The sequence below is a fragment of the Pyrus communis genome, chromosome 5 (genome assembly GCF_963583255.1).
Source record: "Pyrus communis chromosome 5, drPyrComm1.1, whole genome shotgun sequence".
Classification (NCBI taxonomy): Eukaryota; Viridiplantae; Streptophyta; class Magnoliopsida; order Rosales; family Rosaceae; genus Pyrus; species Pyrus communis.
Window position 1 is genome coordinate 18,533,904 of NC_084807.1, and position 15,972 is coordinate 18,549,875.

At 37.3% G+C, this 15,972-nt stretch overlaps 1 protein-coding gene across 1 annotated transcript; it reads left to right on the forward strand.

Annotated features, from left to right (window-relative positions):
- The first annotated feature begins 4,084 nt into the window (after window positions 1-4,084).
- On the forward strand, window positions 4,085-5,757 carry LOC137733809 (hydroquinone glucosyltransferase-like). Its single transcript, XM_068472999.1, has one exon. It carries the CDS (start codon window positions 4,220-4,222, stop codon window positions 5,639-5,641), a length of 1,422 nt encoding a protein of 473 aa, XP_068329100.1. The 5' UTR covers window positions 4,085-4,219; the 3' UTR covers window positions 5,642-5,757.
- Window positions 5,758-15,972: the final 10,215 nt, after the last annotated feature.

Below are 15,972 nucleotides of genomic sequence, written 5' to 3' on the forward strand. Positions count from 1 at the left end.
AGTACCATGTAAAGTTTGATTTGATAACGTAAGCCTTATGTTTGAGTTGACATCACTCATACTTGTGTTCATTGCATGGCTGGCCATTCCCAACAAAAAATCTCTCTGGAAGGTGCCGTCCCCCCCCCCCCCCCCCCCCCCCTCTCTCTCTCTCTCTCTCATATTACATCCTCATATAATATTCCCACAACTACAACCAAACAACTCAAACCCTACATTAAGTACCTCTCTAATCCCATTTAACTATTAATCTCTCTCTTTCTCTCTCCCTCTCCCTCTCTCTTTTCCCAAAACACCCCACATCTATAAAAAGCAGCAGCTCACCTGACTTTTTCTCATTACATTCCCAGCTAACTCCTTTCCTCTCTCTTCACCAAATTAAAAGCACTTACCCAGAAAGCACATGCTAACCACCTTGGAAAAATCACAAACACCTCACATAGCAATTCTCCCGAGTCCAGGCATGGGCCACCTCATCCCACTTGCCGAGTTTGCCAAACGACTCGTCCACCGCCACAACTTCACCGTAACATTCGTAGTCCCCTGCGACGGCCCTCCAACAAAAGCCCAAAAGTCCGTCCTAGACGCCTTGCCAACATCTGAATTGAATTCCATCACACATGATTGAGTTGCGAAAACTTCTGGATAGATATCTTACATTTGAACTGAATTCTTTCTGGTTAAGGAATCTTTTTCTAATTCCTCGGGAACAATTAAGAGATTCTCTAGAAGAAATACGGGCTACTGACAGCAACATGCTATGAGGTGGTGTCCCGCTTAGAGGGTCAAATCAATATGTTATAAGAAATAATAATTTCTTATGAGAGAAATTAATAATAATTAACTAGCTTTCTTTTTTTTACCGTATAATTAATTAGTTATTAGATTTAAATCTTAATCATTGATAGTGAAATAATCTAATGATTTAAAATTTGTGTAAAAAATATGATGCCACCAATCTCATACACACACACATATATTCTCTAAATATTCTGTTGAACATATAATACTGAAAATCTAAGAAAGTTCTGTACCTGCAAACACACACACACACACACACACATATATTCTCTAAATATTCTGTTGAACATATAATACTGAAAATCTAAGAAAGTTCTGTACCTGCAAACACACACACACACACACACACACACTGACACACACATATATTCTCTAAATATTCTGTTGAACATATAATACTGAAAATCTAAGAAAGTCGTGTACCTGCAAACTTTGAAGATTACAGAGCCAATTTAAAATTTAATTGACACATAGATAATGACCCCACGTATAACAAAAGATTCTAATACGACAATCTTAATTATTAATGATTTATTGGCGAGTAATCAACCTCATTATCTCCGACTCAATAATGGATCCACGGGCCGCTGGCTGGTGCGAAAGACTCAAACATCAAATTTAGAACTTCTTCCAGCGTCATGTTTTCATCACCGTAATTGAGTGCATGCATGGATTATATATGGATATGAATACGTACGAATACACACACACACACACACTGGAAAATAATTGTTTACCAGCTAGTCCAGTATTTCTCAACTAACAGTATCCTTTATCGACTTCAAATTTCAATTCTTTTTTAAAAAATTGACCATCTTCCCCACCCTTTTAGGCTTTTAGGTAAAACAGAAGTTTACCTAACACACGTTTTTCACATTTTATGCTTCATAGCATGGAAAGGGTATAGAGGCTTGATTGTAAAAAATTGGCCTGTGGAAAAACAGAGGAGCGTAGTAGACTTTGGATGGTTGGAAAAATTGGGATGAGTTGTAGACCCAAACATCCACTATTTGGAGTGTTCACGTTTTCCACACGCCAATATCAACATCTTCCTTCTTTTTTTTCTTTTTTTTTTCTATTTTATTTATTTTACTAAACGAAGGAATAATTTATAAAAAATTCATTGAAACTATAGGGAGGGGATTTTGAAACAAATTTTCATGCTGAATGAGTTAACAAAGCCTTCTTATACAAAGGCTTGGATTTTGAAGTAAGAACAGCTGAGGGGGACGTAAGAAAAACATAAATGAACTTTGTACAAGAAATTTAGAACGGTACACATTCATTTCGCGTGGGAGTTTATTTATTTCTATAATTTTTTTTTTTTTCTGGGATTAGTTAGATTGGCACTTGAAAGTTGTAAAGTCATCATAATGCCAATTTCCCAAGATAAATCACCTCTCTGTTTAAAAGCAAGTTACTGGACCAAGTCATGTATACAATATGAAATATATGTTATATATAATTCATTAGATTAATTTCGCCAATTAGTTCCAAAGAATGTTGACATATATTAAGAAATGCGTTTCCATACCATCATCACAAAAACAAACTCCATATTAATTCCAAAGTAATTCAAGTTTGATTCCAAAGTGAAGACACACTCCATTCAAAATTGACATCTTAATCATGTGCTTGATAAAAAAAAAAAGACACATCATCCGGGTCCAACTTTTTCTCATAAATATCTAAGCTTATTTAAGAGAAATGCTACACAAGTGGTTGAGATTTTTTTTTTAAACTATCCAACCACTTGTATTATGATAATTGGTATACCGGACTGTATTCTCTACCATCTCATAATTTAACATCAATTCATGTATCAACATTAAAAAATATTGTACAAAAAATATGAGATGACAGAAAATCCGTGAAGAGCCTAACTTTTAAAAAAGTCTCCTTAGCATTTCTCTTAAATAAGTATGTAGAGGAGAAAAGAGAATGTTGTAACTACTTATGATCCAAATTAAAAATTGTGTGCGGAAATCGATATTTGGCTCTTTAATAATAGAGTGCTATAACAATTTAGTGATAAAACACCACTAGAATAATTAGGTTTAGGCACAAGTTCATTAATTTGGCTCTTTGATGTAAGTTGACACATATAACTGCTTTGTGTCAACGGCGCGCCTTAAGTACCCGTTTCCATTGATTAGAGAGAATGGAAGAATTGTAAATTTCTTAGGGAAAGAGTGGTAACGTAACATGATGGGTACAAGATGATTTTTTTTTTCCATAAAAATACCATAAACTGGGTTATGTTGACAGAAAAGAAAAGAAGATATTGATTTGGCAGGACAAACATGACCAGTAATTAGGATGCATGCATGTGGTCCTTAAATGATGGCTCAATTATCAGTTTCCCTAAGAGCACATTTTCGACCATCTTGGTTGGGTCCTTTGATAATTAATATATGATAATTCCATTGTATTTATGTGTATGTTTCTTTTAAATGTAATGAGTGGATTGTCTTAGTAGATAAAATATTTCTCTCTATTATCTCTAATTTAACTATTTCAGAAATAAATAAAAATAACTTACTTTGTACATAAACGGTTGTCAATCATTGATCATTTACATGTAGATAAATTGTGGGGTGAGTGATTGACACACCTTTGTGGGAAATGGAGTATTACTGGTACTTGTGTTCTTCGAGTACATAAATTGTCCATATTTTGCTTAACAATATGTATACAAAGTAGTACGTATAGACTGACTTCATGTTCACAATATTATAGTCCGTATTGTGAAGATTTATGACTGATATTGTCTGATTTATCAGACCGATAAAATTATGTTCGTCAAATAGGTTAGACATGGTCAGTATGTATATCATAAGCATATACACGAATAATATTAGGATGATTATATTTTGTAAACATTAAATGCCATGAAAACTAAATATTGAATTATTATTTAAGTGTTGATTACCATGCATAGTTCTTATTTGTGACACATTATTTAGTTTGTAAATTTAGTCTATAAATTTACTTTCCTAGCAGTACCATGTAAAGTTTGATTTGATGATAAACGTAAGCCTTACGTTTGAGTTGACATCACTCATACATGTGTTCATTGCATGGCTGGCCATTCCCAACAAAAATTCTCTCTGGAAGGTGCCGTCCCCCCCTCCTCTCTCTCTCTCTCTCTCTCTCTCTCTCTCTCATATTACATCCTCATATAATATTCCCTCAACCACAACCAAACAACACAAACCTACATTAAGTACCTCTCTAATCCCATTTAACTATTAATCTCTCTCTTTCTCTCTCTCCCTCTCTCTCTCTTCCCAAAACACCTCACATCTATAAAAAGCAGCAGCTCACCTGATTCTTTCTCATTACATTCCCAGCAAACTCCTCTTCTCTCTCTTCACCAAATTAAAAGCACTTACCCAAAAAGCACAAGCTAACCACCATGGAAAAATCACAAACACCTCACATAGCAATTCTCCCGAGTCCAGGCATGGGCCACCTCATCCCACTTGCCGAGTTCGCCAGACGACTCGTCCACCGCCACAACTTCACCGTAACATTCGTAGTCCCCTGCGACGGCCCTCCAACAAAAGCCCAAAAGTCCGTCCTAGACGCCCTGCCAACCGCCATTGACCATGTCTTCCTCCCGCCAGTCTGCTTTGACGACCTCCCGCAAGGCTCCAAAATTGAAACAATAATTTCCCTCACCGTCGCCCGATCCCTTGCCTCCCTCCGCGACGCTCTCAGCTCCTTGGCCTCCCGCGCCAAGCTCGTTGGGCTTGTCGTCGATCTCTTCGGCACAGACGCCTTCGACGTCGCCAAAGAATTCAACCTCCTCAACTACATTTTCTTCCCGTCCACGGCCATGCTCCTTTCTCTCGTCCTCTATGCGCCGGAGCTCCACGAAACGGTGTCGTGCGAGTATCGAGACCTCTCCGATCCCGTCACGATTCCCGGGTGCATCCCAATTCCCGGCAGCGAGTTGCTCGAGCCGGTTCAGGACCGTAGAGATGAGGCCTACAAATGGTTTATTCATCATGCGAAACGGTACCGTTTGGCCGACGGGATTATGGTAAATAGCTTCACGGAGTTGGAGCGAGGTGCTTTGAAAGCGTTACAGGAGAAAGAACCGGGTAAGCCGCCGGTTTACCCGGTTGGACCGCTAGTAAAAATGGAGTTCAGTAGCGTTTTGGATGACCAGTCATCCAAGTGTCTGAAGTGGCTGGATGAGCAGCCACGTAGCTCTGTGTTATATGTTTCTTTTGGAAGTGGTGGGACCCTCTCTTTTGATCAGATCAATGAGTTGGCTCTAGGGTTGGAAATGAGCAAGCAAAGGTTTCTATGGGTGGTGAGGAGTCCCAGTGACAAAGCTGCCAATGCCACTTATTTTACTGCTCACAGCCAAAATGACCCTTTGAAGTTTCTTCCCGAAGGGTTTATGGATAGGACCCAGGGGCGGGGTCTGGTTGTGCCCAATTGGGCACCACAGGCTCAGATTCTAAGTCACGAGTCAACAGGAGGGTTCTTAACCCATTGCGGTTGGAATTCCTCCTTGGAGAGTATTGTAAATGGTGTACCTCTTGTTGCTTGGCCACTATATGCTGAACAAAAAATGAATGCTTATTTGTTTACAAAAGACGTAAGGGTGGCACTGAGACCCAAGCCCGATGAATATGGTTTGGTTGGAAGGGAGGAGACTGCGATGGTGGTTCAAGCTCTCATGGAAGGCGAGGAAGGTAAGCAACTCAGAAGCCGAATGAAGGACCTGAAGGATGCTGGTGCTACAGCTCTTAGTGATGATGGGGCTTCTACAAAGGCACTATCTGATGTGGTCACAAAGTTGAAAACCCAAATTTCAAATTAAAATGTTGTTTTAGTATCTTCATGCGTCTCACCCACTTCACTTTCGTATTTTTACCCTTCCAGTTATGTTGTCCAAAAGGGTGAAATGATAATATAATTGTTCTTGGTTGACTGTAAGATGTTATGGTGCATGTATAACGGCCACTTTTTTAGGTGTTTATTCTTGCATTGGTAGGCCTCATAGGCAGAGGCACCATATGTAATGGGTGGGGACCCAACTGGGAAGAATTTTCTTACATCACGACAAAGTCGTGGGCACTCAGTTGAGATGAGAGATGGATGGAGGATTGGAGGTGGCTGCCATTGGACGCGGGGCAAGTATGGCAATTAATACTAGAGAAAGTGACATTTAAGAGGAAAAGTATGTACCCCCACATCACATCTGGCTGTCATCGTGTATGACTTGAGCATGAAACCGCCTTTTAGGCTCAAAACTTTGATTGGCAAGAAAAGCAGATCAAACACGTGTGATTAGTACTTAATTTATTCTAATATTGTTATTTGAAGTAGGATTATATCTATAATGCTATTCTCTTAAATATCACACAAAACGGCAAATGCAACAGGAAAAAAAGGACGACATACATGAAACGAAGGCATCAAGATATCGATGTCTCAAACTTAGCTCTCATACGTCAAGTTTTAACTCTTTCACTTGACGTCGTGTAAATACATAGAACACGTCCGAACATTCACTACCAAAAAAAACAAAAACAAAAAAAAAAAAACCCCTTTCCAAAAGAAATAATTTTATCGAGTCAAATAAGGTTTCGTTGTCTAATTTGCACAAAGATGCCTATTGTATTGCATAATTTGAATTAAATTTTTATTTAATATTCTAGGTGTCATGAACACAAAATTACAAACGATATACACGTACATCTGTGGAAGATTCTTGCAAAGAGATTGCACACATTTTTTTTTACAATAAACGACACATTATTATTAGCAAGTCATTGCGTTAGCTACTCCTCACTATGGTGCTTATAGTTAATCGGCACTTATCTCCCAAGATACAATGACCATGTTCTTGTAATAGTATAGCACTCCAAATCACAAGACTCCATGAACCATGATTGTGTTGAAAACTCTCTCATATGGACTCAATGAGTCTCTCTAATATTTAGTGCACTCTATTTATGATTGTGTAAATAATGAAAAGTTGTTAAGTGATTATAAAGGGCTTCCCTAATTATAAAAGTTGAGATACCTCTTTGGAAAACTTGTGACTATTCATGAAGAGTCAAAAGTTGGAACTCTTCATTTGAATAGCACATCTTTCTACCAAAGCTCCACTTCTAATTTCCATTCAATTAATAAATTTAATAGTATAATAATAATAATAATAATAATAATAATAATAATTTAACTTTTCTAACAATCCCTTGCATGAATGGAAATTGACTCAACACTAAGCAAATGACTATGCAGACACTAGGGAGAGAACTCAGTTGAAAAAGTACCGCATCGGGATAGGTAACTTTTGGCTTACTATCAGATTTACTTGGCTAATCAGTGAACCCCACTTGGATTTCCAAGTCTTCCAAGCTATAGGAATCATTGAAAGTGTAAAGCTTAACCTAGTCTCAGTGGCAACCAACATTGTTATCATCATCAAACATGGATAGAAGGAGAATATATCTTTATAGTGCATCTCCGAGTTGTCGTAATTTACTTGTCCCTTTTGAACCTAGATCTTGGGATCTCCTGTCAACTAGGTTAGGTTTCCACTATGACTTCTCTAATTGCGGGCTTTTAATCTATTCCCCTCGATGATACAACTAACTCTCTAGTGAAGTACATTTCCCCCCCCCCCCCTCTTTCCCCCAAAATTAATGTATTTGTAGGAATGTCTCTAACCTTTCAATACCTTAAATTTACTCTTTACATGAATTATTTAAAACCGTCAAGTTGAACTAATCAACTATATTTTTATTATCTCCTTTAAGAAGCAAATTACTTTTTTTCGTGCTTATTAAGTAGAGGAAATTGTAGCAATTACCATTGGTCTCTCAACTTGTCAAAATATGTAGCTATGGTCATTTTCCTTAACACCGTCAATAACTCCGTTAAATTCAATCATGTGCCTAGCACATGACACTAACTGTAGGGGCAATTAAGGAAACATATTATTTCCCAGGTTGAAGTTGATACCCAAGCTTTCCTCCACGCCCAATTCTCAAATTCCCACCATGTACATTCACCATCCATTCAAATTCTTAATCATGATCATGAAAATAACACTCTAATCAAACATGTCTTGTCATCAAATACATTAAACAAACCATTCCGGTCATGAATTTAAGTCATCAAAATACAATTCATAAGGCCTCAATGGTCTACGACTATGTACTGCTAAAAAAAAGATTACATCATCTAATCCAGTTCTCCATGGTCTATCCACATCAAAAAACAAGCATCAACATCATCTATTTCAAAACCACCATGGTCTTCACATCTTCTATCAGAAAACAACTGGTAACATCAACTAATCAAGGTCTCCTTGGTCCATGAACATAAAAAAAACAAGCAGCAATATTATATATTTCAAAGCCTCCATGGTCTTCCCATCTTTCTTGAAGCTTGTGCCCCAGAACTTTGACCCACAAATCGATGTAAATCTGGTCTTGCTTGGTTCCCCATCCCATTGTATCTACCCCTTCTCACCTAAATCAAAGAATTGATTCAGTGAATCAAATCAAATTGGCATATAATGTATGAGAAAATAATCAAAGATAAACTTACAGGTTATTTTCCCTTTCCTTGTTGCCTTGCTTGAGAACATACATGTTGCTTTTTCTTTCCTTAAGAGTTAATTGGAACTCGTGTTTCAGTGTTCACTTGAGAAATTTGTGTCCCTGAAGTTTGAGAGTTTGTTTGGCATTTTGAGTTGTTGCTCGAGTGTTTACTTGTTGAGTCTCCTGCATTAACCCAAGAATGAATTAAACTACAATTCAACTTACAACACTGGCTGGTTTGGTTTTTTAGGATTTACTAAAGCAGAAATATGTACCTGACTTTTATTTGTTGCATCCGCATGTTGTGATTTTCCACATCCTACTTTATTGTGCCCCAACTTTCTGCATTTACTGCAAGCTATCTCTACAAACCATTTTCTAAGTCTCTACAGTTGTGGTGTGTCATTATGCTCACCCAATAGATTAGTTAGTGGTGGGGGATAGTGTGCTTGTGGTTCAACTTCACCTACAAATGCAATTCTCTTTCATTTTGGCTTGCCAAGTTGCTTCTTGCATATTGGAGGTTTCAATGGAGTTAAATCCGTCCTATCTCACAAATCCATTCCAGGAATGGGGTGGATCATAGGATCATAAGAGTTCAAGTAAGCTTCCTTCTTGTAGCAGTTATAGACATAGGCGTAAACACTCTCATCTTTGGCGAATATACAAGCAATTGCATGTGAGCATGGGATCCCACATAAATCCCATCTCCTGCATGAGCAAGTAGACTCATTCAAGTTCACTACAAACTGTCTACCACTTAAGTGCTGTACTAGGTACTCCTCACCAGCCATCTTAGGAATACAATAAGTACTTTCCACTTTGCTTTTCTCAATTATCTTGAAAATCCTTGGACCAACGGGATGCTTCCAATTCCTCCCAGCAGCTCTCCTATTGGCCATCCTAAGCATGATGTACTTGTTGATGTTATCTAGAAGTCCCAAGATAGGTCTCTTCCTTGCCACAAGAATAGCAGAATTAAAACTCTCACATAAGTTGTTAAGTAGAACATCACACTTATAGTGAGTATTAAAGTGAGATCTACTCCAATTATTAGCAAGCCTATCATTAAGCCATTCCCATGCTTTTTCATATAGATTTTTCATCTTTTGCCATCTTTTCCTTCCATCATAGTACTGTTGTTGCCTTTGCTGCTACCCATAAAATATTTTTCATTTCCAATCCTTGAAAACCAGAAGCTTTGAAGTTTTGATGTAAGTGCCTAACACACATCCTGTGCTTAGCAGTTGGGAGCAATTTTTTATTGTTGATTCCAAACCCTTTTGCTTGTTACTTACAAAAGCCCATGCTAGGCCAGTCTTAATTTTCAAATTAGCACTCAAAAGCTCCAAAAACCAAACCCAAGTGCTTTTGTTTTCTATTTCAACAATTGCATAAGCTATTGGGAATAAACCATTATTTAAGTCAATCCCAATAGTTGTCAAAATCTATCCAGAATGAGGGCCTTTAATAAAATAACCGTCAACTCCTATGACAGGCCTATAGTTTTCCAAAAATCCTTGTTTGCACCTTGCCAAACACACATAAATCCTTTGAAAAAGAATATCATCACCGTGCATTTGAGTCTTCACCTTGATTGTGCTACCTACATTGGCCTTCTTAAGCTTTTCCACATAGTCCCATAATCGTGCATATTGCTTCACATAACTACCTTCAATCACTTCTCTGGTAAGCCTTTTAGCTCTGAAAACTTGGTTTCTAGTAACCACCAAGTTGAACTCTCTTCTAACCTCGGCCATGATGTCATTGACATCCCAATTTGGATTTGTTCTAAGTATGTCTATATAGTGCTCTGAAAGCCATCTTGAATTTGCACATAAAAGTTTGTCAACCCTCCCACATTGGTGCTCTAACTGCAGGGTTTTTATAACAAAGGTATCCAACCTTGGATTCTTCTTCATGGCTAAAATCACAAATGGGCAAGTTTCTAACCCTTCACATATAGCCCTCAATCTCGTCTTGTAATTTTTCTTTTTAATCTAATAACTCTACTAGTCCTTATAGAATGATGCTTCATAGCCTCCTTAGCTTCTTTCTTGTTGGAAACATCATGCCAATTCTAAATTGAGGATTTTTAAGGTCCGTTTGCCTCTTCCATGTTTTAAACTTCAGCTTTCATTTCTTCCTCTTCTTATTTGACTCAATGTCTTCAATATTATCTTCACCCTTATCAAGGCTGTCAAAATCCTCAAAGTTTACTTCATCCGATGATATATTTCCAGTATGTTCAAAAGGTGGCTCTGCCTCAAAATTCTCTAGCCCTTCTTCAACATTTATCTCATACAATTTATCATCATCTTCACTCTACTCGTACTCACTAACAACAAAGTCGTCATCATTTTCTTCATTTTGCTCGCCTTTGTTAGTGTCAGTTACTTGATTAATACCAATCTCGCCAAAACCATCCAAGTTAAACTCATCATCATCCAAAGTAGGCCACTCCAAAAAGAATTGACTACCAAACTCCTTGCTTGCATCAGGACCCATATAGAAGATCTTAACAAATACCCTGTATGTGATGAGTCGCAGTTTAAAATGACCTCTCAGAATAAAACAACGAAGATTCCACTAAAAGTAATGTGTATTTCCCATTAAAGCCTAGGTTGCAATGTAAAAATAATTGCATTTTATTCTACAAAAAAAATAAAGCGTTGGATAAATACCCTGTATGTAATGAGTCGCGGTTTAAAATGACCTCTCAAAATAAAACAATGAAGATTCCACAAAAAGTAATGTGTTATCTCCCATTAAAGCTCAGGTTGCAGTGATTGTATATGTCGATGCACATTGCAAGTGACATGAGGTGACATAAGGACATACGAGTGGATGACAATGTTATGAGATATCCTGCAGATGGAGATGTCTGGAAAGAGTTTGATTGACTATACCTTAATTTTTCACGTAAGCCCCGGAACGTTAGATTAGGACTTGCAACAGACGCGTTTAATCTGTTCGGGATTCTAAACCAAAATCATAGCACCTGGCTAATCTTTGCAATTCTGTATAATTTGTCACCTTGGAAGTGCATGAAAAAAGAATATATGATGATGACATTGTTGATAACGGAAGTTCCAAGCACGTCTATTGATATTTATTTACAATTGTTGGTCGATGAACTAAAAGAATTAAGGCAAATCGTGTTCCCACGTACAACAAATCTACCGAGAAGATGTTCACTTTGAGAGCAGCAATGATGTGGATCATAAATGATTTTCTTGCATACGTTATGATGTCTAGGTAGAGCACTAAGGGTTATTACGAATGCCCAGTTTGCAAAGAGAACACTTAGTAAAAGTTTGTTACCTAAGGCATCGTAGATGGTTGCCGTAGGACCACAAGTTGCGTCAGAATGAGACAACATTCTTCAACGGCATAGAGCTTCGACCAAGACCCAGAGAATGGTCCAAAGGCACATCTGAACTGGACAGACAATACGACGTTGTTCAAGCTCCCGTACTAGTCCAAATTAAAATTAAGACACAACATCGATGTCATGCATGTTGAGTAAAATGTGATACATTTGTAGGAACTATACTAGACATCGGGGGAAAAATAAAGGACACAATAAAAGCTCGGATCGATTTGGAAAAAATGGGCATTAGGCTAGGTTTATGGATGACAAGGGATGAAGATATAGCCAGAAAGAAGCTTGCATCATTTTCAGTGAAGTTGGATAAGAGGAAAAAGTTTTTGGAGTTTCTATCTTCAGTACAGTTTCCGGAAGGGTATTCTTCAAACTTCGACCGTTGCGCAAATGTGGATGGACTAAAAGTTTTTGGAGTTACTATCTTCTGTCATGCAATACAAATGAACATTATAAACACAATTTCTAATCAAAACACATATTTAAGACAATGGAAATAATACATGCACATGAGTAACCAATATTAAATGAACATGACATGTTGATTAAAAAAATCTGGAAATACGGTCAAGGCAAATGTTGGATACTTTGTCCTTAAGACAAGTTTACACCCAACTACGGTGCTCATGGTTGATCAACGCTTATCTCCCAAGATACAACAACCAAGTCCTTGTAATAGTAGCTCTCCAAATCACAAGGCTCCATGAACCACGATTTTGTTGAAAACTCTCTCATGATATGGACTCAATGAGACTCTCTAATACTTAGTGCACTCTATGTATGATTATGTAAACAATGAAAAGTTATTAAGTGATTATAGGGGGCTCCCCTATTTATAGAAGTTGAAATACCTCTTTGGAAAACATGTGACTATTCATGAAGAGTTAAAAGTTGCAACTCTTCATTTGAATAGACACATCTTTCTATCAAAGCTCCACTTCTAATTTTCATTCAATTAATAAATTAAATATTATAATAATAATTAAATTTTCTAACACAATTTTAATATTGTTCATATGGTTAATATACACACCTTAATATAAGGTGATCTTGCATACAATAAAATGACTTATTTCTATTAGAAATTGTCAACAATGTTATCAATTTTGTGTGTTGCACAATAGTTTTAGTGAGTGTCATATTATATAGGAATCAGGTAATCCGAATTTGATACTTATAACAATACTGCTACACTAGTGTGAATAGAATAACTATGAGAGTCATAATTTAAAACCTACTAGTTTATAAACATCACACTCATGAGTTTAATATATACTCATGAGTTCAATATATTAGTACCACACTCAAATTTTTCAGCTTACGATCAAAATGTGATTCTTATATGAGCTCAATATATTAATATCATACTCACTTTCTTCAGCCTAATATAACATTATTAATTTATCTTTGATGAAAGCGACACGGAAAGCGATAAAACACGGGCTCAAAGTAGTAAATGCTTAGTAGATTTACACTCAAATTCTAAAGTGAATAAGAGGCTAGTACCTATTTGCATTCGCTTTTAGTAATAGCTTTATTAAATCCAATCTTCACGTACGTGATCGTAATCGATACATTGATCTAGTAGGTTCTAAAATATGAAGGCCATTCCATGAGTGATTGTCGATCACATAATTGTAAACACATGTAGATGATTAGTTGTTAGAAAAGGAACTTATGATAATTTGTTGTTTGTTTGTGAAAGATGGGAATAATTGAAAACATGTAAAGTAGCAAAGTTAGGATAAAGACTTATAGGTTTCTTAATCTTTAAAGATGCCCATCAAAGTAGAGTCTAGCAAATGAGTTGAGAAGCCGCAAAAGAGAGAAATCATGATTCAAGCCAAGACTCATATCATGTTTTTATCTAGAAGATATCTACGCAACACCTTAGACCGAATTAAAGATAGGCATCATGATGAAGAATTTTTTAGGTTTAAAAGTTGAAAATAATGTTTGCCATTTGGCTATTTTGATTGGAGTATGCCTTTTCTTAACTTTAAAATGCTCTTCTGCCCGTGCAGTTCTTTAATTGGGTAATACATTATCTTTCTTCTCCAGACCTCCAAGTCGACTGCAATATTCAATTCATTTGATGGTAGATGCTGGCTAACTTACATTCCATTCTGGCCAATTAGCCAAACTTCGATCCGAGTTCCATCTTTTTTCTTTCTTTTTTTGTTTTCCTGAGGTTAAGAGTAGTTTAAATTTTTATTTTTTATTTTTTTTATTTTTACAAAAACGATAGAATTTTATTACCATAAACAACCACTTACAAGGATGCCAGACGAATACATATGCTGCAGTGACCAATTTCTTAATCCGGAGATAATAAACACAAAACGTAAATAATTTTAAACCCCTATATGGCCATGAGACAGTTCACACCACTAGAACAAGAAATCCCTAGATTGATATGCCCTATAAACAAGACGCGACATACCAAGCACCGAAAACCCCACCAAATCCATCGGAAGACAGCAAGGCTACAAAATTGCCGAAGACACAAACCACTTGCCGAAGCAACACAGACCAATCATATAAAAATAAAAAAATTTAAAAATAAACTAAAAAAACAAAAGAACAAGGTGATGTGTCCAAAATGGAGATGCAGTTGCAAAATTGGCAGGAGGCATGAGTAGCAGAGGCAGAGGCACATGCAGAAATGTCAAGAGGTGTGGGATGCCAGTTGTAGCCGGGACAAACTCAAAGGGGCTGGTGGGGTGGAAGGGGATCCAACCAGAGCCACCAAAGTCCTCGGAACGCCACCACAACCTAAGAACCTGCATAAAACATGTTAGCACCAAGAGTCGGTAGAAGTTTCCTCCAACCGGTGTGGGTCGCAATTATGGTAAGAAATAGCGGCAACAACATGGATGGTAAAGAGGCCAAGCCAAGACCACACACGTCGCTGCACCGCCATCCCCACGACCACCCAGAACCCAGAGAGGACAGAACAATAGTTCCAAGGGCAGAGCCCCGGGAAAGTCCAAACAACCGAGAGAAAATTTTGATGGCAAATTTGCACACCAATCATTGTAGGCACCCAGGAAGCCGCCGCTGGGAACACTCCATGTGCAACCCCACCCGGGAAACAGAAGCTACACGAATATGAAAAAACGAAACCTTTGGTAAGCCACACCAAATAGGCAAAAGATCCAAAAAAAAAAAACCAGAAAAAGCAAGCCAAACAAGGAGGATCCGACACACAAAACAACCTAAAGACAAATCCAAACTCGTAGATCTAAGCCCCAAATAAGGGAGGAAGCCCTGTATGGCAACAAAATCTGGGAAATAGGCCAGTGGCCGCAACTAGTTGCCCACAAAAGAGTTGGGGGGGGGGGGGGGGGGTGGTGAGAAAGTGTTGGGGCAAGACAAAGGAACAAAGTAAAAACAGAAAACGACCGGGGGTGAAAGGGAGCGGAGAGAAAGAGAAAGTGTACAAAGTATACTCTTGCACATAAACATACTGTATTGAAGAAAGCGAATTGATTATATAGTTTAAAACTATTGTTTCCTATCTATTTTGTTCTTTTTTGAAATTTAAAACTCTATTTTGTTATGAAATCTACTTGTACTTAAAATTAAAGTCATAAATGTATTGCAAGTGGCAGATTGCCATATTGGATAGGACATTAACCTTCAATTTAATGGGTTTCAGGTTTAAATTATTTTTATTAGTATAGATTAGAATAGTTTTATCGCTTATAATTAAAAATATTATAAATATAATTTTTCGTCACTCTCTTTTATTTCTTTGAAAAGTGATAAAATATTTATAAAAATACTTTTACAATTGGTTGTTAAACTCACCTATAATAAACAATGTCGAATTTAGAACCTAGACAAATGATACCATGTACAATTTAAACTCCTTGAATTAATCATGTACAATGTTTTCAATAAGCATTGTTCTAAAAATCCCCACCTAAGCGCTAGGTGGTTTGCTGCCATCCAAATTAATGCCCGGGCTATTGAAAATTTAGAACATGACGCCTATACCTGCTAAGGCGCTGGCCTAGACCGACTAGGCACCCGCCTAGCCAGCCCATACCTACCTAGACATCTGCCTAGGTTGAGACTCACTTAGATAAAAAATATGTAACATCCCACATCGCTTAGGGGAGTAGATCCTATAAGCCTTATATGTATATTCCCATCTCTACCTAGCACGAGACTTTTTGGAAGCTCATTGGCATTGGCTTCGGA